The sequence below is a fragment of the Sardina pilchardus genome, chromosome 2, assembly GCF_963854185.1.
Source record: "Sardina pilchardus chromosome 2, fSarPil1.1, whole genome shotgun sequence".
NCBI lineage: Eukaryota > Metazoa > Chordata > Actinopteri > Clupeiformes > Clupeidae > Sardina > Sardina pilchardus.
This window is the reverse complement of record NC_084995.1, coordinates 26866924-26890685: the sequence shown is the minus strand read 5'-3', so window position 1 is coordinate 26890685 and position 23762 is coordinate 26866924. Positions and strand designations below refer to the sequence as shown.

General features: G+C 46.6%; 1 protein-coding gene across 1 annotated transcript in view; it reads right to left on the bottom strand.

The window, feature by feature from the left end:
- The window catches only part of tusc3 (tumor suppressor candidate 3), a 60682-nt gene that overhangs the window by 3331 nt on the left and 33589 nt on the right, over window positions 1–23762 (bottom strand). The window contains exons 7-8 of the mRNA XM_062555523.1: window positions 6744–6807; window positions 4262–4336 (exon numbers count right to left, since the gene is read on the bottom strand). Coding sequence (XP_062411507.1) covers window positions 4262–4336; window positions 6744–6807 — 139 coding nt within the window. The remainder of the gene's footprint in view (window positions 1–4261; window positions 4337–6743; window positions 6808–23762) is intronic.

Genomic DNA, 23762 nt, shown 5'->3' with positions numbered 1-23762 from the left:
TGCCAAGCTTACAGATTTAGGTCCAAAACAAGCATGGGAAGCTCTACCCTGAACTCCAATTTAATTCCCTGCATTTTCTTCAGTTACAGGCATTAGATGATCACACCTGTATCTACAGGTTGCAGTGATGCAGCAAGATGACGGCACAGTCACCTGCTTCACATCCTTTTAAGGCGTGTTTTCCGCACAGCTGCTCCCCAGTAGGGGCTTTTGCTGAGTGGTCACTCTCAGTGTCCTCTGTGATGGGGACGCGCTCATGTCCTGGCCAGTGTGCCGTCGTCACTGAGTCATCCCACCGCTGGTCCGCTCATTCACAGCCAACAGCATTAGAAAGGGAAAAAGGCCAGAGGCTGTAGACTAAAGCTTTTCCGTCTTAACATTTCTAAAATAGCATGTGGTTTTTTTTTTGCTTTCATTTCAGCTCTTTCCCCGTTTATTCACATTTCTATGTCTCCCACGATTTCAGCTGCCGAGTTTCCTTAGCAACAGATGAGTTTGATCAACCGCCAACTGTGCCCTAGTAGGGTGCTTTTAAAAGCGAATAGAAAGAGGAAAAAAAAAAAAAGTTCCCCAACAAAGTTGGCGGAGTCCTGTTTTCCAGCTACTGTTTGCAGTGTGTAGTTACCACCAGAGCTTCTTAGTGCAGCATTATTTTCTGGGTTGTTCCAGTTGAATGCTTTGGTCCCAATCTGATGAAATTGCTCAAGGCTTGCGCATATGGTTCACTGAAACAGTAGCCTCTGCTCAGAACTTCACGGGGCTCCATGAGAGCCCATTGAGAGAACCAGGCGATTTCCCCCAGGACTCTCATCATCCAGGAGTTATTTCTGAGCTTCCACTTCAATTTCTTGACGACACAAATCAAACACGCAGTCCGAAATGATTTATGATATATTTCACATTAAATCCATCGCGAAGGAGGCTGCCATACGTTACTTCAGCGCACAGTCACAGTCACAGTCACACACACACACACACACACACACACACACACACACACACACACACACACACACACACACACACACACACACACACACACACACACACACACACACACACACACACACACACACACACACACACACACACACACACACACACACACACACACACACACAAACACAAACACACACAGAGAAGGAGGACGGACTCAGGCCCTGCAGTGGACACATCACATGGGCAGCTTTGGGCAGATCGGGGCTTTCTGTGCTCTCCATAAGTGAGTCATCAGGTCAGGCAGCTGGGACTCCACCGGCTCCACTGACTGACTGACTGACTGACTGACTGCGGACACAGGACCATCACCGCTGAAGCTGGCCCTCTCCTCTGACACGCATTCATAAGGCGTACACTGCCCAATGCCTGGACAGTATGTGGACAGTATAGGTCTAAAGTGAGGTCACTAAAAGGATCTGGACAAATGAATGGTCAGTTCCTGGGGGACTGGACGAGCGCTCGGTCTCCTACGCATGCTCTAAATGCAGAACACTTATGGTGCGTTAAGAGTCTTTGCTCTTAACGGCGGTCACTCAGACTACACTGTCCAGCCAGCATTCCCTCCATCATCTTTTCCCTCACGTGTTCTCTCTCTCCTCTATAGGTCCACCCCCACATCCCTCCATCACCCCCCCCCCCCCATTCCTCTTCACTTTTCTCTCGTCTTTGTCCTCCACTAACATTCTCTCTCTCTCTCGCTCACCTTTCCCTGCTTATCTATTCTGTGTGGGTGTATCTCCTGCATAGCTTTCCTTGTCGAGACTGAAGCGCGCACTGCAACACACACACACACACACACACACACACACACACACACACACACACACACACACACACACACACACACACACACACACACACACACACACACACACACACACACACACACACACACACACACACACACACACACACACACACACACACACACACACACACACACACACACAGGAATGCGTTCTGGCACAGGCGCCAGCATAATGACATTATTATGATTGGGATATATATGCATAACTGTCAATTAAATGCAACAGATGCAGAGGGGAGGGGGGCTTGCTGAGCGGCCACAGCTCATTTTAATTGGCAGGAGTAAGCTGAACCCCTGACTCCTCACTGCAGTAGAGGTGTGGCTGTGGGTGGGAGTGTGGCCGTGAGTTCCTCTATGCAGTGAGTTCCTCTATGCAAACTGTGTGTGTGTGTGTGTGTGTGTGTGTCCACGTGGCAGAGAATAAATTTGATTAATGACCTTCACACAGACGCCATCAGGTCTTGAAGCAATTCTGTGTCCGGCTGTAACTGTGGTACGGTGATTTAAAGGTGTATAAATACATTTGTGTGTATGTGTGTGCGTGCGTGCGTGCGTGCGTGCGTGCGTGTGTGTGTGTGTGTATGTGTGTGTGTGTGTGTGTGTGTGTATGTGTATGTGTATGTGTATGTGTATGTGTATGTGTATGTGTATGTGTGTGTGTGTATGTGTATGTGTATATGTGTATGTGTATGCAGTATGTGTGTATACGTGTGTGTGAGTGTGTGTGCGTGTGTGCGCACGTTCCATTCTAAACTGGCAAATATCTTTTACAGGCATTGAGCTATTGTTGCTTTGGATTATAGGAACACCCACACACTTGCTTTAGCGAAATAGGAACGGAGCTTCAAGCAAGGAGTCAAACACAGTAGTCACAGCTAGATCCTCTGGATTGGGTTTCCTGCTGCATTCTGTGTGCCAGTTCTTTCCTCTCCGTCTTCTAACAGGTCAAGTACGGTATGCTGGCCTGTGATCAGAGTTGTCTCTTCTATAAGATTATAGCCAAACTGAAAAAAAAAAGCTCAATGAAAGGGATGACTGTTCAAGTTAGTGCAATGTTGACAAGCATGGCTGACACTTTCTCATAAGTGGCAGCAGGCTCAGTACAAAGGGAGTGTTGGCAAGCGGTCCTGAAAAGGCTGACTTGCAGTGAGCGTGCTGATCCAGAGGAAAAGCGACTCAGGCATTGGCACAGTTCAGCAGTGGACCATGGAGCAGGCTGGGACCCAAATGATTCACCACGCCACAAATATGGCTGACCCTTCAGATGGACACACACAGCAGCTCTTTCAGCTATTTGACAGATCTCCAAGCGAGGCACACGTTTTCAAAATGTTTTTCAATGCTGGATAGAGTATGTCAAACTCAAAAGAGTTCTAAGCCAAATGTGTAACAGACAGACAGACAGAAAGACAGACAGACAGACGGACGCAGACACACACTATCTTTTGAAGGGGATGTGCTGCTACTCCAGTAAAACCCATTCAATGCCCTTCTAGAACCTTCCCCCCCCACATAATTGCTCCCATTACTCGTACGTCAAATGAGTCCTCTGCGCTGCCCGTTGCGGATAGCTAAAATTGGAACGTAAAGCACTCCCAAGTTTGCCATCGAGGTGGATTAACCCCCCACACCCAAAATAACTTGTTAATTTACATAATACACATAAATCAGTCTATTTGCATAGCAAAGACGCAGACTGGAAGAGAAAGGAGATGTAAGGAGCATCAAAATCAAGTGGTCCTGAAGCACAATGCCAACATAACGCATGGCTGAGCAGGAGAGAGAGAGAGAGAGAGAGAGAGAGAGAGAGAGAGAGAGAGAGAGAGAGAGAGAGAGAGAGAGAGAGAGGAGAGAGAGAGAGAGAGAGAGAGAGAGAGAGAGAGAGAGAGAGAGAGAGGGAGAGAGAGGGAAAGAGGCGGGAGGGGGGGGCGCGCTGGGGAGAGGATGGGAGAAAGAAATGTGTTAAAAAGACACAGTCTCCTGTGACTGTGTGTGTGTGTTTTGTGTAGGACGTCTGTAGGAAATCTGCGATCGTATGAGGACGTGTGGATCTCCTGCCAACGAGGAGGAGGCTAATCCTCCTAACACACACACACACCAGGCACACAGGATGATTGCTATGTGATTGCACTTTGCCTGCATGCAACACACACACACACACACACACACACACACACACACACACACACACACACACGTAACTTCACAACTATTAGCCCAGGTCTATACATTGATTGTGCAAAAAATTCTTCACATTCTAACACCTGGGGGCAATTAATATGGAATTAATATGGTTTTGTTTCTTTTAACTTGCATAAAACACTGTCCTGCGGTTTATACACAATGTGGCTAATACACAGAAAATGACTGTAGTTAATAATCACTCACACACACACACAATGCACTGTCAACAGGACGGCACACTGTACTGTAAAACAGAGGGAAAAGACTTACTCCTCCTCTTGCCCACGTCTCCTTTGGAGGTGGCCGCCTCGTTCAGCAGGACCATCCCCATGGTGATCGCAGCATCTTTGGTTGTTGTCAAGGAAACAGTTGGCAAAACATGGCGTGAACTCAAAGGATGCATTGCTGTTGCTGTGTTTGGGTTGTTGTCTGCCTCCTCAGCTGTATGTCAGTGAACACAAGCCTTTCTTCCCGTTTTCACAGCATTTCATGATCCAGTGAAGCGGAGAGGCCTTGTGTTAAAACAGGGCTTTGAGCAACTCCTGGGTCTCTAAGTGTGTCCATGCGTGTGCGTGTGTGCGTGTGTTCGCGTGGGTTGTGGGGAAGGCGTGCAGGTATGTGGAGGCAGCCTAAGGAAGCCTGTTTAAAACAAAAGGTCTGTTGAGCTTGCAAACAAGCGCTCAGCTGAGCTCCTGTGGCACCTCGAGCGCCGGTGTTTTGACAGACGCACCATGCAGATGCTGACTTCTCCTCTCCTCCTTCATTACATGGAGGAAGGCGTCTCTCGTAGCTACGAGAAGGGGAAAAAAAGAGAGACAAATCAAACGCTTCGGCGAGGTCCTGCGGTGGAATCTTCATCAGAGGGTCTTAAGGAGGACTTCAAAGACTGCCTTTCACAGACAAACGGCACAGAATTCTGCAGGGCTCTTAAAAAAAAGGAAAAAAAAAAAGAAACATGAAGCATGTGGGTCGTCAAATCAAGCTTGAGCACACTGCAGTTGGGAGAGAGCCCTGAGGAGAGGGGGCGTCTAATGAAGCGGCCCACCACTGCATCCCAACAAGCCAGAGTTCAGCCACGTGCTGCTGGGGCACAGGCAATCTGCTGCCTGCTCCTGCTCCTGCTCTAGCTCTGGGGCCAGCGGTGGGCCTCATATTTGGCTTTTAAAAAGAGACAAGTCTGTAAACAGGCAGGTAAAGCAGACAGAGCCGTGAAAGGGTTCCAAAATGGAGCGTTTCTCAAAGGCGACGGAGAAAGCTTTGTGATTACCAATTCTAGAAATTGTGTTTGTAATTATATTGTCAATTGAAAAATAAATAAAAAAAAAACATTTCAATGTACGAGACCAGCTTTTTAAATTGCTCCTGGGCACTTTTGGTTTTTGGCTCGCAGGGAATCAACGTTTATGAGCATGTCAACCATTAAAAGTCCTGAACGAATGTTTTTATCCACAATTAAATTAGGACGCTCAATATGCGAATTGCACTGAACAGAAGTGGAGTTCTTGAAATCTCGATTTCCTGGTGGGAGGTGGCAGGCATAACATCTCCTAGTGCCAGGTCTACCCCCCCCCCCCCCTTTCCTCTCCACACCTCCCTCTTCCCCACACAAACCTTTTAGCTTTAAGTGCCAGCCAAGAGCTGTCCCTACCAGCAAGGAGGAAGTGCCAGCAGGCTTGCCAGTGCTCTTAGGGTGGAGGCAGACTGAGGCACAGCGGCTGAGGAGGATGAGGTTGAGCTGTCTGTCTTTTAAGTCTTTATGTGGGTGTGTGTGTGTGTGTGTGTGTGTGTGTGTCGGTGTGCACATGTGTCCCATCGTGTGAGTGTTTATTTCCATACATCTTGCTCTCTACATTTGTGAGTAAGACACCCTGAGTTTGTTTGTGTGTGTCTGTGTGTGTGTGTGTGTGTGTGTGTGTGTGTTTCTTGTCCTTGTTGTGGATGTTAAATTGCTCTTCTGACACTGAGTGGGGCTCCAGAGACATGGGCAAATCCCCAAGCAATTTCAAATCAAAGACCATTCTTCTCACCTGCCCCAAAGAGGATGAAGCGCTCTCTCCCATTCAGAGAGACACGCCGGCACAAAAGTCACAACTGCACACAGAAAAACACACACCCAAGACTCCCTTCATTCTGCACTGCGTGCTCGCCCACTCTAAACCCATTCCCTCATCCCAAAACGTGGCCCTGTCTTGTGGAAAGGCAAGGGCAATCAGGCTGTAATGGCTCGGCTCTCTCTCAGCCTGATCGCTATCTTGGTCAAACACGGCACTGTTTGGTTCCGAAAGCACCCCAACACCACAGAAATGACACAGCAATCAACTACACTACAAAAATATGCAGCGGCTCCTTTGTGTGAATGCAAGCAGAAGTGTGTGTGTGTAGGCCCTGTGTTGCTGTGGGAGAGTGTTTGGCACATTACAATGAGAATATATTCTCTGTGTTTAAACTGAACGCTCCACAGCTATGACACTGATTATAAACATAATCTGAACTGGAAAATAGCACAAGGAAATAAATACGGATAAAAAAAGAGACAGTGTCTATGTTTCATTTCATTTCGTTTGCCCGTTTCTCACTGTGGAGGTTGGCTTTGTGGTGAGGGAGGGGCAGCTATGAGCTCTGCTCTCCAGCATGGGTTCAGCGGAGCCCAGGGCCTCTGGACTAGCCTCTGCTCTCGCTCCATGAGAGGCAGGCCGGCCGATTGAGTCAGCTCCCAGCGGCCCGTCTTTGGGGACGGCAGAAAAAAGGATACTCAACAGCAGAATGATGTGCGACTCCGCCACAAACTGAGCCTGGCTGCTCCCATGGATATAGCTCTGTAGGAGAGAGAGGGAGGGAGAGGGAGAGAGAGAGAGAGAGAGAGGGAGAGAGAGAGAGAGAAAGAGAGAGAGGGAGAGAGAGAGAGAAAGAGAGGGAGGGAGAGAGAGAGAGAGAATAAGGCAGAGAGAAAGGGAGGGAGGGGGAGAGGGAGATATGGAAGTTAGAGTCGAGTCAGGCAGTTTGGTAGACAATAGGACTCTCATTCTGGCTTGATCTTTTCACATTCTCTTTATAGAGGCAATGAGCAGATTGCTACTGCCGTCTCTGCTGCTTCCTGATAACTCTGGCCTTGTCCCTCTGGTCATTATCACACACACACACACACACACACACACACCACACACACACACACACACACACACACACACACACACTGACAGGGGTCAAGGTGAAAGTAAGAGTTAGAGAAAGAACAGACTTAAGACCCTAATTCATCATTCAGGACCAAAAGCAAATGTGCATAATTTTATTTTCCGTTTGACCCAGGAAGCAAATGCATATTGGAGTGTGTACAGTAGTTCACATGTGTGTGTGTGTGCTGATAAGGGAAATGTTATTATACCTGTTTTCACCATGAGCAGGGAGGCCTGTTCTATACAGAACTCCTCCACCCTCAAGCTATGCAGAACCCAATACACAGACAGACCGACAGACAGCCAGCCTGGCAGACATGTGTACACACACACACACACACACACACACACACACACACACACACACACACACACACACACACACACACACACACACACACACACACACACACACACACACACACACACACACACACACACACACACACACACACACACACACACACACACACACACACACACACACACACACACACACACACACACACACACACACACACACAACAGCTATGATAAGGAGCTATGGCTGTAAGAGACATATCCCTAACCTGATAATGGAAGCCAGTTTCTCCTGAGCTAAAGTCTGCCCTAGAGGGAGGATGAGGATGCACAGTTGCCTCCACGCAGCTCAACTGATAGGAAGAGGTGATGCTGTGGGCCACGGACGTGAATGGCTCCCAATTTTGACATCCTGTATCTCATCCTGTATCTCATCTGCACTCCGCTTGGTTTGCGGCGCATTCTGTTCAGTCTGCCAACCCCAGGGGGCGACACTGAGAGCACAATGCAACATTTGATTGGCTACGAACAAAGAGCACCCCAAACCCCCTGCACATGTGGATGATGCGGCATGTCAAGTCTTCTGACTATTGGTCATAGATGAGGGGGCGAGTGATTGGTCTGTACTACACTGTATCCACGGAGGCCCTACGCAGTTCACACGTCTGCGTTGCACAATGCAATGCAGTGTTTTTCAGCCTTTTATCAGCCGTGGTACATTATTTACATCCTCTACATCCTTTAAAAATCCCACCGCCAACCAAACCGACACAGTTACACAAAATTAGACACTGTAGCCTAATACAGCAACAATAATGACAATTCAGTTTCTCCATTTGTTAACAGGTCAGTTCAGAGTGCATTTTTCCTTTTCAAGTAGGCCTATCCATCGTTGTTTCACATGTTTTCACCCATAGATACTAGAAAGCTAGATACTGCATTGTCGGGTGGCATAGGATACATGAACGCGGCTAGTCGCGGCTGTCATATTGCTGAGGACAAACACCTAACTGTGTATGGACAACACACTTGTTGACAATCAAAGACACTGGTTGTCCATAAGGCCTCCAGTAACTGTTGCCCCCATCATGGTGGCATCACTATTAATGTTCGTTCTGGAGCCCAAAGCAGTATCTAGCTTTAGAATATCTAGTTTGCACACATACGGTGGCCGACAGGTGCAAACGACGTGCAACTTCACATATTGCGACATATGCAAATCAACAAAACACGTGCAAATAGACAAAACACAAACGACTTAGGAAAACATCTTCATCTTAATTTGACAACACCTTAATATCATTTAGAAAACGCGCTGCAAATTCAGAAAACATTGACATTTAAGAAACGAAACACATGCAATTCAGAAACGCACTCTGAAAACACAAACAGAAACAGAAACACACGCAAATCAGAAAACCCATCCCAAAACTGAAAAAATCACATCCCGAGACATAAACTGTTGTTGATTTGCATGTGCTGTCAAGTTGCACGTCATTTGCACCTGTCGGCCACCGTAGTCGCGGGCCAGCACGCTGGTTTAACACCACTGCATGAATGCACCAGTGCCGGGTGTGGAGGCCTCAGCCAGGCTACACTGGTGCAGGACTACAGACAGAGCTCTGCCCTGTGGAAGAACACAAGGCAACAGGCCTCCTGGAGCTGCCTATCAACACACACACACACACACACACACACACACACACACACCTCAGAACTATTGAGCACAGCGCAGAAATACACAGCAAAGCAAAGCAAAGCAAAGCAAAGCAAAGCAAAGCAAAGCAAAGCAAAGCAAAGCAAAGCAAAGCAAAGCGCAGCCCACATAATAAAAGCACACGCATAGTTCTCAACTAACTATAGTAGCGATCTTTAAGAAGCTCACAGAGAAGAGAGACGGGCAATAATCCAGAGCAGGAGTGACAGAGATGGAAGGAAAAGGATAGAGCGAGTGCAAAGAGATGGAAGGAAAAGGATAGAGCGAGTGCAGAGAGATGGAAGGAGAAGGATAGAGCGAGTGCAAAAAGAGGAAAAGGATAGAGCGAGTGCAAAGAGATGGAAGGAAAAGGATAGAGCGAGTGCAGAGCGATGGAAGGAGAAGGATAGAGCGAGTGCAAAGAGAGGATCAACTGAAAGTGAGTCACTTGTTATCAGGCAGTGAGTGGGCTGTTTTACAGTACGTGTGGAGGTAGATCAGCTTGGAAATGGAGTCTGCACATATGAAATGAGAGAAAAGATGCGAGAGAGACTGAATGAGAGACAGAGAGAGACAGAGAGAGAAGGAGGGAGAGAGAGAGTTAGTGAGAGAGAGAGAGAGAGAGAGAAGGAGGGAGAGAGAGTTAGTGAGAGAGAGAAGGAGAGAGAGAAAAACTGATGGACTTCTGTGATGCCAGTGGTGCGTGGGTTAGACCCACAGGGAATTCTGGGACCTCTGCTTCAGTAGTACCCCGGCAAAGGCATCCAAAAATATTCCAGCTGGCGTCACAGCACGGCAATACACACCATCCGGAGGGCGTGCAGATGAAACAAACACGCACACACACGCACACACACACACACACACAAGAGAGAGCACTTATCGCCTCACACATCTGTTTGTGTGAAGTGCTCCACCACCCGCCTCCTCTCTGCTCCTCACGCAGCCACAGGTACACAGCTCCACGGTCACAGATGACATTAACGACGGCTAGATCCAATTACATACACCTACACCAATGCCGCTCAACTCAAGCCCACCCCGTTTCACAACAGCCATTACCCAACGACGGCAGACAACGCCATACGTTAGCTAACAGCCTCTAAATGTATACGAGCTCCAGCTATCTCACTAAGACCAGGAAGGGGGAGCCCCGCCCTTGAAAAAAAAGGGGGGGGGGGGAAATAAGAAACAGGTAAACAGGGACTAATGAAGCTTTGCGAGCAGAGCGGGAGAGGTTATCCACGAGCTGCCCTCATCACCATAACAAACATTTTGATGATTTAAAACTTCGTCACTGTGCAGGTGTTCATTAGAGGTGTTATTGTCCAGAGAGCCAGAGCGAGAAGCGAGGATGCAGAAGAGAGCAAGAGAGAGAGATAGTGGGAGAGAGAGAGAGATTGAGGGAGAGAGAAAGAAGAGCGAGGAAGAGGGTGATGGAGACGGGAAAAAAGTCTATCTGCATTAGGCTGCAAGGCCATTAGCACAGGAGCTTAGAGGGGAGAGATAGGGTCGGCTGATCAGAGATGCACCAGGAATACGTGCCGGGCTGGTGCCTCCGTTTAACCAATCAGAGGGGCTTAAGACGTCGGCATGGGTGAGCAGCTCCAGAGTTAAGACACACACGCACACACACGCACACACACACACACACACACACACACACACACACACACACACACACACACACACACTCACACACTCACACACTCACACACTCACACACTCACACACTCACACACTCACACACTCACACACTCACTCACACACTCACACACTCACACACTCACACACTCACACACTCACACCTTCATTCTTCTCATAAAATATTAGTTGTGATAAAAAAAAAAGGTCGAGGGCACTTGAGTTAAACTTTGAAAACATTAATATACTGGTGAAAAAAAAATCTTGGGAGTATAAGGCAACCAAACATAGAGAGAAGAATATCAGAGTAATAAGGGGGGCAACGGAGCAGTGAACCTTAAGATATTATTGCTCTTTTCTTCTCCAAACACGCTGTGATGTATTCCTTTAATTTCCTAGCAGGCGACTGCACTTGGAGTGTCTGAGACGGCTACCCACTGTCGTGCCATTCATAAACGCCGTCTTCAGAAGTGCACTTCCTATTTTTACCCGTGGCCTGACCTGCTAAGTCTGTGGACCCTCCATAACCTCCTTTGTGCTTTCCAAGGATGAGCGGTTTGAGGGTGCCAGGCAGCCAGCTCTCTGTTCTGGTTGTGTCAAATACACTGAATAAGAAATAGCTGGGGCCTAAAAAGAAACAGACTTAACAGCTTTTGCTCTCACATGAACGCCTTTTCAGGAAAATGATGAGATACGCTGAAGTGACTGATCTGTTTATCTCGGTCAGATTGCACAATACTGTGTCCCTCACTGAAAATGTGGCCAATCTAGTAAAGTAATTTTCAGCTTTGAATTTCTAAAAAAAAAAAAAAATAGTGAGAAAAGATACACATTATAGCAGTGGTACGCCATAATCATCTTTCTCAAGTGATAATTGATTCAGCATTGTCAACACCCACTCCTTCTGTCTAGAGGAAGTGGCAGGTTGGTGAGCTGGCTCAACAACACAGCTCCAGTCAGTCAGTCGGTCAGTCAGTGGCAGGTGTTTGAGCTCGGCAGCACCCCTGGCTCTCGTGGCACTTAAAACTGAGTCAGAGCACACCCACCAATCTCCAGGCTGGCACTTGGCAGCCATCTTGTCTATGAGAGTAGAGTGCGTCCGTTTAGTGGTGTGGCATGACTTCTGCCTTGTGACTACATCACAGCAAAAAACCCCAAACCGCGCTGAAGAGTGTTGCCGGGCAGGAATTGCCTCATTTTCGCCTTGTTTCAATCTGAGCTTTTGTAGTTGAACGCTATCGAAAAAACAAAAAATTGCTTTGTTGCTCTCCTGTTGAGAGGGCTATTTATCTGGACTGGCGATGATATTGACGATGTCTCATTGAGCTCCCAGACCCCCACCATGAGAAAGAATAAATTTCTGTGATGAGGAATGCAATAACAATCCCCCTTCCATGAACGAGAGTTCTCAATAAACAAGATTGCTTATCGCTTCTTCTCCATCAATCCCTTGCCGTTTTTTCCACTACTTCTTCCGCCCCTCTCTCTCTCTCTCTCTCTCTCTCTCTCGCTCTCTCTCTCTCTCTCTCTCTCTCTCTCTCTCTTTAGCTTTCTCTTTCCACTTGGTTGGCTTGTTTTAATGTTATTTTCAATCAGAACAAACAAAGGAGAAACCCCTCTGTCGAGAAACACACAATTGCGCATTAGTGCAGGCGCATAAATCGGAATTGCAAATCACTTTGGCGCCAGGCAGGGCTGGGATGAAAAATACAGTAATACATTTTGGTGGTGCTTCCAATTAAACTGATGAATGGAGTTTTACATCTCCATTCATTAAAGAGAGGCCCAAGATGGAGGAGCAGGAAGTTGGAGCGCGGTCAATGCCAAAGCTTGGTAGATATGCACTGTGGTTATGACGAGAGCTGAACCGTGCCCCCGGCCACACAGCCACATGGACTTCGTGGACGTCTCTGCCACACCTGGGGCTGTCCTGTCCATGCTCTGGTTCTTTTCCAAAAAACATCAACTCAGAGGTACATGACTTATGAAATATTAACGGTGAGCTTCAGCCACGTATGTGCACCAATCCAGACTCCCATGCCGAGAGTGAACATGAGAAAAGAAGACAGCCTGCATTGCTGGCAATGAGCATATGGCCAAATTATGATCACTCATTTTTCATATTCCACTGTTCTGCTATAAAAGCAGTGCTTTCTGTGGGCTAAACACTATTCTGGTAATGTTATGAGGATGTTTGTAGCAGTACTTATTTGCTCAGTAGGCTTATAAAAATGAAATTTAAATTCTTTCAGAGTCTTTGTGAAGGACGATATTGAACACATGCCTCTCCTGTGACTTAACTCAGACTAACTGGCACAGATGATCACATCACATCATTGTAATATCTTCCCTAGTATCAGGAATCACTAATACAATTCCACATTGGCCTCCTCCAAGAACAACATACAGTAGCCTACTGGGACTGTATTTGCAAGGGTACGAAGCACTACCACAGCAGCTGTGCCACAACTAGAAACTACGAACACAAATGCTTTCAAATGCCGGGTAAATATTGGAGTCCGTCTCAAAAAGTCCACGCTTCCAGAGCACGCTTAGGTGAAATGAACAGACACACCTCAGTGCAGGAAACAGCATCTGAAGTGCTGACACCACAGACTGCAGGGTGGCCATTTGAGATTTTGAGATTTTGAGATTTAATGAGAAATTGTTTTTTAACAAGCAAGCCACAAGAACAGCCAACAGTATTGAACACCCTCATCTAACTTGCCTTGCGGCTGCGTGATGAGTGTACATTTGATGGATTTATCCACATTCTTTTGGCAAGAGGTAACATTTTACAGCCTTGGAGTTCCTATTACCAGAGTATTTCTTTTTCTACTTTGTTACTTCATTTTGCTACCCCTGTTTTCTTTTGTACAAAAAAAACTATTTGTCGGTGAGAGCAGGGAATACAAATGGATTTATGCTAATGAGGTTGTTGCGGCCACACAAAGGGTGAGGGTTTTCGTGTATCTACTTCAGAAATGTGCTGCGGTGTCGGCTTATCTGGACAGTGTGTGTAGAGTCAGGGAGCGGTCAGGGAGAGGTCACGGTGTGAGGGTTCAAGGGTCAGGGTCAGGGGTCAGGGTCAGTCGCACTGTACATCTACAGGACAAGGCTGGAATTAACTTCAGGGGTCGGTGGTTAAGGCTGAGGTTAAGGTGACCGCCATCAGCAATACAACCTTGCAGTGCTTCAGTGTTCCCGCCTCAACTCAAGAGACAGGGGGAGTGAGTGGGTACGACTGCACTTGTCTGAACAAACTAACATTCGAAAATCCCTCTGCTCCCCACTAAAAGCCTGTGTCTCTGTCCATGTTAAGTCAGACCGAATTAACTAAACAAACTCGAAAAGGTCTCATAAATGACTGGAGGATTGGAATGGCAAAGCAGTTATTTCCCAGATTTTTTTTTTTTTTTCCCCTTTTCCATTATTTTTCTCCATCCCAGAATCTCTTGTTCATGCGCCAAGCGTAGACAAATAGTTCCAGGGACGTGGCTTTGCCTAATGGATTTCGTGTTGTAACCTTTACAAATGATTCTGTTCATTGTTTTATTCAATGTTTTTCAGACTTCCGTCTTAAAGGTCAAAAGACTTTCTCCGAGATGGAGATAAATGAAAAGTCAACAAAGCAGTGAGGAAAGGAGAGATGCAGAGAAGGAAGATGGGGTAGAGAGAGAGAGAGAGAGAAGGGGAGGAGAGGAAGAAAGATGGGGTAGAGACAGAGAGCGAGAGAGAGAAGGGGAGGAGAGGAAAAAAGATGGGGTAGAGAGAGAGAGAGAAGGGGAGGAGAGGACAAAGATGGGGTAGAGAGAGAGAGAAGGGGAGGAGAGGCAAAATGAGGTAGAGAGAGAAAAGGGGAGAAGAGGAAGGAAGTGAGCTGGACTGGGAATGAGGAAAGAAGGCCGAGGTGCACACCAAGAAAGCGAGGGAGTGAGATATGCTGAACAAGAAGGGAAGAGAGTAGTAAGACAAGAAGGGAGAGTTTTAGAGAAGTCAAGGGGACAAAGGCAGAAAAAAGTCAGCGCGAGAAGGTAGGCATATTAATTATATATTAGCCCCTCAGGAAAGAGTCCCACAAAATCAGCAGGAACCCATTAATTTCGCCTGTATTTTTAATGATCACAACGAAGAATGTAGAGCCTTCTTACACCCCCCCCCCCCCCCCACCACCACCACCACACACACACACACACACACACACACGGACACACAGAAACAAAAGCATCTTTCTTTCCCCAAAGAAAAGTGGTTACGTGCAGTGCAGAGACAGAGACAGACACAGAGAAGGAAAGCTGTACTTCATTTCATGTCATCCCAGGACAATTAATGCTCCAAACAGCAACTCGGCTTCCATGAGTATGACAATGATGACAGGTCCATCCCTCTCTTCGGCCGTCTGGCCTGCAGCTAATCGCTTCACTAGTGATGCCTGAGTACCCCCCACTATTATATTCTCTCTCTCTCTCTCTCTCTCTCTCTCTCTCTCTCTCTCTCTCTGTCTGTCTGTCTGTCTGTCTGTCTGTCTGTCTGTCTGTCTGTCTGTCTGTCTGTCTGTCTGTCTGTCTGTCTGTCTGTCTGTCTGTCTGTCTGTCTGTCTGTCTGTCTGTCTGTCTGTCTCTCTCTCCCTCTCTCTCTCTCTCTCTCTCTTTCTCTCTCTCTGTCTGTCTGTCTCTCTCTCTCTCTCTCTCTCTCTCTCTGTTCTCTCTCTCTCTCTCCCTCGACACACATAAAGATGTCCAGACAGTACGGATCTATGGTTTTCTGTGATAAGGGTTGCATGGGTGACCAAAGCTCCATGTCAGCACTACAGGGCCAGAGATGACTTCATCACGGCGGGGCTGTTTTCGCCCCCCGTCCTGTAACGGAGAACAGCTTGGCCGTGAAGGGGTTAGAGCCATGGCTAGAGTCATCTGCTAGCGCACAACAAAGTGATTTAGCCGCCGTCGCTAATGGCCTTCACCATCCAACCGAGCTATTACCAGAACAATGAGTGAAGTCAATGAGATATTCAGCGGCTCCGGGCCTGGCTGGAGTGGAAGAGGGTTGGGGGGGGGGGGGGGGGGGGGCGGGAGACACTTAGCCATGAAGGACAGCTGCTCAACATTGAACGATTGCCCCCGAGGACGCTCGCAGTGGCCATGACAGCCAATGGAGAAGTCATTCCGCCGATAATGAGAGGCACAGTGCACAAGAGTGATGTCTGCAACAGACTTCCACTTGCTGGTGACTGGGAAATGGGTCAAGGTGGTTTTCCACCGTCCAGGCATGCCAACCGCCTCTGATGGACACTGTTCGTATGGGATAATGGCAAGGCATCGATGTCAATAGCGCAAGGTATCTTGGGAAGGTGATCTGGCCGCTTGAGCAGCTCGGAAGAGTCAACAGCTTGGGTCAAGCTCAATATTGTGCAAATGAAGTCAAGTGCAATGGGTACTGTATAATCTTTCATGAACAGAGAGGAGTTGGGAGAGACCGTTGGTGGTTCTTTGTTATGAAAAAATGTTTGAGAAACATTTGTTATGGTTCTTAAATGTTCTGTAAAAACATGAAAGGCTTGAAAAGGCTTACGGCTACAAAGTGAACCTGTGGTTCCTCTTATACTGAGCAGGATTACTATTGCACCAAACCGAGAGGGTCAAACTAGCCTAACCTCACCCAATAATATGTAACTAAACTAACATGTTACATATTATTGGGTGAACAACCCAACACTTGGATTGGTGAATTCTGCTACAATGGCAGGTTGTTATGAACACTTGGCCGCCACAAGCCTAGTTAGCGGTCTCCTCAATGGAGATGCTAACCAAGAGATTACAGCTATGGAGGAAGACGATGATGTCTGTTAACTTAAGATATCTGGTCTGGTGTCTCTTCTTTACGTAATAAAATAATATAACATAGTAAAATAAATCCTCAAGTCTGCTAACATTGACTAGTCCTGATCAGAGACCTTTTAGCAGGGATGCAGACCACAAATCCACAAAGCCCAGCTCCACAGAGGGGCTCTCTGTCTGGGCTGGAGAGACTGGGGGCGGATTTGGGTGTCTGACAGACAGCGTGAAAAAAACTAGGATCTGGCACAGGCTGCCTGGAGCAGCCAACGACACAATAAATGTCACCAGATTCCCTTATCACTAATGAGTGGAAATGAAGCTCATTCACAGTGGCAGAGAGAAGGAGAGATGAAGATGGAGCGACAGAGAGAGAGAGAGAGAGAGAGAGAGAGAAAGAAAGAAAGAAAGAAAGAAAGAGAGAGAGAAAGAGAGAAAGAGAGAGGGGAGAAAAGCGAGATTTCAAAGAGGGGCAAAAAGGCATGGGTAGAAAAAGACTACCAAATGACGGAGAGGAAAGGAAAAGAGACAGATGACAAGTGAGTAGAGAGAGACACAGTGGGAAGATGGCGATAATGAATGTGAAGGGAAGTGTGTGTGCACACGAGAGAGCAGGCAAGAGCGAGAGACAGAGAGATGCTGACTCTCTATACGTGAACTACGTCTTGCTGTGGGAATACAAAACAGCGCGTTTGTGTCCGGGAAATAAAACTTACTGAACTGAAAAAAAAAGGTTGAGCGACAAAGGAACAATGGAAGTGCAGAGCGCTGAAAAGAGAAGGTGACATGGAAAATAGGGAGGAGGAGAGGAGAGGGGGATGTCCACTGGAATTGAGGATGGAAGGATGCTTTGTGTGTGTGTGTGTGTGCATATGTGTGTGTGTGTTCAGTGTGTGTTTAGTATGTGTGTGTTTATATTAGCTTGTGCGTACACCGAGGGTGGATGTCAGTGTGGTTTTGTCCCATCCCACTGGAGTCACACAGACAGCAGCGTTCTTCACATGGCACTTGCTGCAGCAGCCTTGCTTGGCTGTCTCTCCTCCCTCCCCCTTGTTTGAGCTCCACTCAGCCGCGGCTCCTGCTGTTTTGATAAGCATTAAAGGGAAACAGGGACAACTGCCAGAGGGTTGAGGTGCAAACTCTACTCACTTGTACTTCCACACACAAGCACACGCTCACACACACACACACACACACACACACACACACACACACACACTTTTTCATATCAAAGGAAAGGAGCCCAAACAAAGCTAAAAGTTCACCGCCATCAATGTAGGAATATAAAACACAGACTTCTCTAGCCCCTCAGAAGTCCTGGACTGCAGTGGCCAGTCATGCTTCACTGCACTGGACAGGTGCTCTAGCATGGCCATGACCCAACACACACATCAGGGGCGGCACTCAGCTACGGCATACAGGATTTGGCTCAGAGTGTCGGAGAAAGAGAGTGTGGCTGTGTGCATGTGTGTAGCTTATTACCTCCGCCAAGGACGTTATGTTTTCATCGGGGTTTGTTTGTTTGTATGTTTGTCTGTCTGTTTGTTTGTCTGTCTGTCTGTCTGTTAGCAAGATAACTCAAAAAGTAATGGATGGATTTCGATGACATTTTCAGGGAAGGTCAGATTTTTCGCTTAGTGGCATGGTATGACCACATGGTGACGATCCGAATAGTTTAGGTTCAAATGTATGACAACCTAGGAAAAACAATACAGGCGGAGGGTCTGCGCTGAGAACTTTTCTAGCTAACATTGGGACGGAAGACAGGTGGCAGGAGCAGAGGTTACACCCAGACAGACAAACAGCTGACCACTAGTGGAGTCATTACTGCACTGCACTACACTACACTATTACAAATCATCATGCTAAACTGGCACCAAGACTGGGAGCATACGACTTGACTGAACATGATGTGAATTAAAATTCAACTGTGGTATTCAGTTGTCATTAAAATTGTGAATTTGCACGGAATACGGAAAAGGCTGCTGACCTGAGAGATACACACCCGCACACAAGTGTGCACATGCGCATACACACAGTGTGTGTGTGTGTGTGTGTGTGGGAGGGAGAGATGCAGGGACTCTAAAAGAACAAGCGGAGCTTTCCTCCTGTGTGCTGGACCGTCAGTCCAGCTCTCCCTAGGAGGCCTGGCTACTGCTACACTCTTACTCATCTTCCTTAGAATGCTTTTGTGTGTGTGTGTGTGTGTGTGTGTTTGTGTGCAGACAGACAGACAAACCACATATGCCTGCTTGGCTTTTCAGTCACATATAATCTGCTCACTCCCAAATAGCTCTGCCACCTCTTCACAAAGAGCTTTCTGCTCACTCTCACACACAAACACCATCATTCACTCACACACTCACAAACACAAACACAAACACACACAAACACCATCATTCACTCACTCACAGACACAGACACAGACAGTCACAGACCCACACCCAGACACAGACACACAACCATACACCTGTTAAGTCCTTATGGAGCAGTTGGTCAACTGGTATGGCACTGGTGGGGAAGCAGGGGAACTCAGACATCACCAGGCTGGTGAAGCAAAGACCCATCTAATAATCACCATTTAATAATCACCATCTAACAATGACCATCTAATAATCACCATCTAATAATCACCATCTAACAATGACCATCTAATAATCACCATTTAATAATCACCATCTAACAATGACCATCTAATAATCACCATTTAATAATCACCATCTAATAATCACCATTTAATAATCACCATCTAACAAGGACCATTTAATAATCACCATCTGATAATCACCATCTGATAATCACCATCTGATAATCACCATCTGATGATCACCATCTGATGATCACCATCTGATGATCACCATCTAATGATCACCATCTGATCATCACCATCTGATCATCACCATCTAATAATCACCCTCTGATAATCACCATCTAATAATCACCAGTGTCTAAGTTGTGTGTGCCGTAGCGAGTCTCAGTCATGTACTGTAATGATCATCAGTAGGACACCCTCATTTACAGGATATCTGTCATAGCAGTCACTGCAGCAACACATTTCAACATAACCAAGTAGGGCAATATGGACCATAATTCATATCCCAGTATTTGTAGGCTGAATAGCAATATACTGTACAATATATAGGCCTACTGGTATATTCTGACAAACAGGTAAATGTTCAGTTGTCAAGTCAAACTCCATGAGATATCGAAATATAAGATTATATCCTGCCTGAACACCTAACATCATACATGTATATACTTTAACGTTTAAATATCAAAATATATAATACTGACTATCCACAATAACTGAATACAAGCTACAAAATCCAGGTGAAATGTTCCTAGCAATCTGGAGTTTTTCCTTCAGTTACAGTAGTCCTGGTGGTCAGGCCGACCCTCGATTAGCTGCGGCCCACACAGATCTGATAGCTGCAGGCTATGTGAAATCCCCACAGCCTAATGAAAGGCGTGCGCTAGCTCAACAGGAGCCAAATGTGCCTTCTAGATGCGGGTCACACTGCAGGGGACAGGGCTGGAGCCACAGGGATGAGGCTGGAGCAGCCGACTCCACAGATTTACTCCAGGGTTACGCCACCACAGGTGTGTGTGTAATGTGTGTGTGTGTGTGTGTGTGTGTGTGTGTGTGTGGGTTACGCCAGAACAGGTGCAGTGCAGTATAAGTGAACAGCACCCAAGGCAGCAGGTTCAAGAGGCGACACCAAAGCACCAGATGTGAGCCGTCGTGATGGTCTCTCCAGGTTCAGGGAGTGCAAGCTAAACAGCTAAACCCAACTTTGGTAATGCGTCTCCTAAAGTGTCCAAAAAGCAGGATGACTACTTCAAAAACAACAAAAAAAGTGCAGAATCAGAAAAACTTTATTGTCTGACGTACATGACGTACAAAGTTGGCGCTTTAACTGTACTAGGTCCTCATAATAATCATTATCAAACAAAAATTATTATGCTGATGTCTGGGCCTTTTGGAATAATGCTCCATTCTAGTGGAAACAATCAAGCTCCTGTTATTTCTCTGTCCAGCTTCTCCATAACAGCGTTCTGAAGATCAACATCATAGAAATTCAAGGCCACACGCCAGATATCCAGACGTCTATGAAGACAGTGTTTTCCTGAAGCGTTGTTAATATTGTTCTTTGTATGCTATGCATAAAAAGAAAACAACCTCTATGGCAGCGCCATAACAAGGCATTCTCATCTGTGGAGAGGCACTTAGCGGTTGTTGCTGTTCTCTCCTCCGGTCACCCCTGGCCATTAAAGGCACTGGGCTGGGCCTCATAAGGTTCCGTCGTCGTCGCCGCCGACAACAGGACGCTCGCCGGCCGGGCCTGTATTAGCAGGGAGTGGCATGCGTGCACCTGCTCCACTGTCTGCTGAACTCCGCCACTAAAATCGGAGGGGCAATTTACACCCCCGCCATTATAATACCTCAATAATAACCGTCTATAAATTTAATATAGTGATACTGCTGATGCACGCGGTTATACTGACTCAGTCGGGCCGTGGGCGAGGAGAGTGAAGGGGTGGGGTGCGGGGGTGTGTGAGGGAATATATACAGTAAGGGCCCCTTCAGTGGATCATTGGGCCAAAGAGGGTGTCAGCCAATGGAGTACGGGAGTACGCCCCGCCCGACTGCTATGCTTGGGGTGCTGTTTGGGTCACTGGGATAGCAAAGGAGAGGAGGAGAGGAGGAGGAGGAGGAGGAGGAGGAGGAAGAGGCTGAAAGAAATGAACATTGACTGGAAGCTGAGAATGAGGTAAAATAAGTGTGAGCAATACAATTCAAAGCAGTTCTGAATGGACTGGACTTAAATTATGTCACAGTGGCAAACAGGCCCACATTCACGAACAAAGTTCGTATTCTGCTCTGCAGAAATCGAAAATGCAAGGACACAGGCCAAAAAAAAAAAAAAAAAAAGAAAATGTCGCTTCGCTGGGCTGAGAAATCCAAACGGAAGCTAAAATCGCCTCCATATAAAAGTTTGTAGCCAGGGGGGCTTTCAGCTGGGTGCAGAGAAGGGAGCAGCTTTTTCATCAATATGATTAATTCCCAGTTCATCAGCATTCATTGCCCTGTTTGCTTGCTCATTCTGTTTCTCTCTCGCTCACGCTCTTCCAGACTGTCTCTCACTCACGCAATCCCAGACTCGCCGAACTTCCCGCTCCCCGCTCCAGAGCGTAATTAAAGCACTCATTTGCCACACAGATTCATTTTTAATGCTCAGAGTCCTTCACAATAACAAATAACTTCCCTGGACATGGTCCTAAGAAGCCCTCCACCTAAAGTGCACTTTTATTTAATGCTTGAGTTCACAGTTCAATTCACTTAATATGGACTCCCGAGTCCAGGCCTCATCCAACTGGAACCAAAATATTTGCAAAGATGCAATAAAAGTGACAACAGCTGGGAGAGCAATAAGGAAGACGGAGAGATCTTGGAATATATTTGACTTTGGAGAGGCATGATGTCCATCTAAAGTTCATTAACAAGTGCCTGTACAAACCAAAAGAGTTTCCAAACTTCTGATGAGGGGAACTGAGGTCTGAAGGAGAGTGCTGCTGGAGGAGCCTTGTGATGGTACAGAACACGACATACAGAATGTGAACACACACTTCTACGTACCCTCAAGACGGACAGACAGACAGACAGACTCCCACACTTCTACCCAAGATAGACAAAGAGACAAAAGAGACAAAGAGAGAGAGACAGACAGACAAACAGACAAACAGACAGACAGACAGACGCACTCACACACGCACACACAAACGCACGCACGTGCGCAGGCACACACGCACGCACTCACGCACGTACTCACACGCACGCACATACGCAGGCATGGATGCAAACATCTCAATCTGTGTACCTCTGGTAATGACTTTGACAATATAATACTATATTCCACTGACATGTTTGACAGGCAAGCAATTACCTACAAACAACCCCAACTGGGAGAGCAACTGGCACACATGTATACGCACATACAAATCTGCACAACCACGTGCACTTTCATGGCATCTATGCTCTACTAGGTGCAGTAAAAAAGAAAGTTCATTTAATTCTACAATTAATCTATCTTACAGGCCCCTTGGAAACGAGTGCACAAGGCTCTCTTTAAGGTATATAGAGGTTAAGGTAGAACACAGCAGCCGTCCTCAAGGGTTGTATGTCAAAGGGACATAAATTCACTGGGCTGGATCGATTTCTGCATCCAGCCAAAACCTCCATTTAAATGAGCTACAATTTATTTTTTTTCTTGAAACTTTCTCTTTTTTTTTTCCTTCCTCTCAAAACTTTGTGTGCTGCTAGGTCACCTTATTTCCATAAATGACATATTCATGTTTTATTCCATACCATTCTTTTCTGTCCTGAAAGTAATCTGGAGAGCGTTCTGCCGCAGTACGCCTCTCGGATGCACAGAGGAATAGATAGCAGGGCTTTTGCAGTTGACAAATAACTTCAATTGAGTGGTACTGGAGTCAGTCATTTTTTAGGGTTGTTATTAGAAAGCAAGTGTAGGGCCTTAAGCCAAAATAAGAGCTTTAAAAATGATTTAGGAACACAGAAGCCAAGGAGAGTGTAACAAATGCTTTTGATTTTAGGCGTGCCTGAACTCCTAGGCAGCGAATTTGAACTCCAAATCCTGCTGCAGTCCCGCGTCATGAGCACTCACTCACTCAAACTTCCATGTGCAACACAACATGCTTTGTTACACTGGTTCAATCCCGTTCAAACGGTTGTGGATTTTGTGCACTCTGAGTAAAAGCGGAGGGGATCCATGGTATGCAACAGAGGGGCAATGAATATATTTTATATTCATATTTAATTTCAATTATAGGGCGCCAAAACATTACACATGTCTCATGGCGCTTTACAGAGTGCTAGACATTCAGAGAGGGCAATGTAGAAAATTTGCACCACCATACAAAAAGCCAATTTCCTTCAGATTCATTTTAGTCTCAACTGAGTGAAGGGATGCTTTTTAATCGCTAATGTTCTAAACAACAGGCTACAAAGCAATGACGAGACTTTTCTGAGATCACAGAGGCAACCTCTGAATCACTGATCAGGTTCAGGTTTAAGCTCCCAATTTCCAAGCAGAGCTTAATAC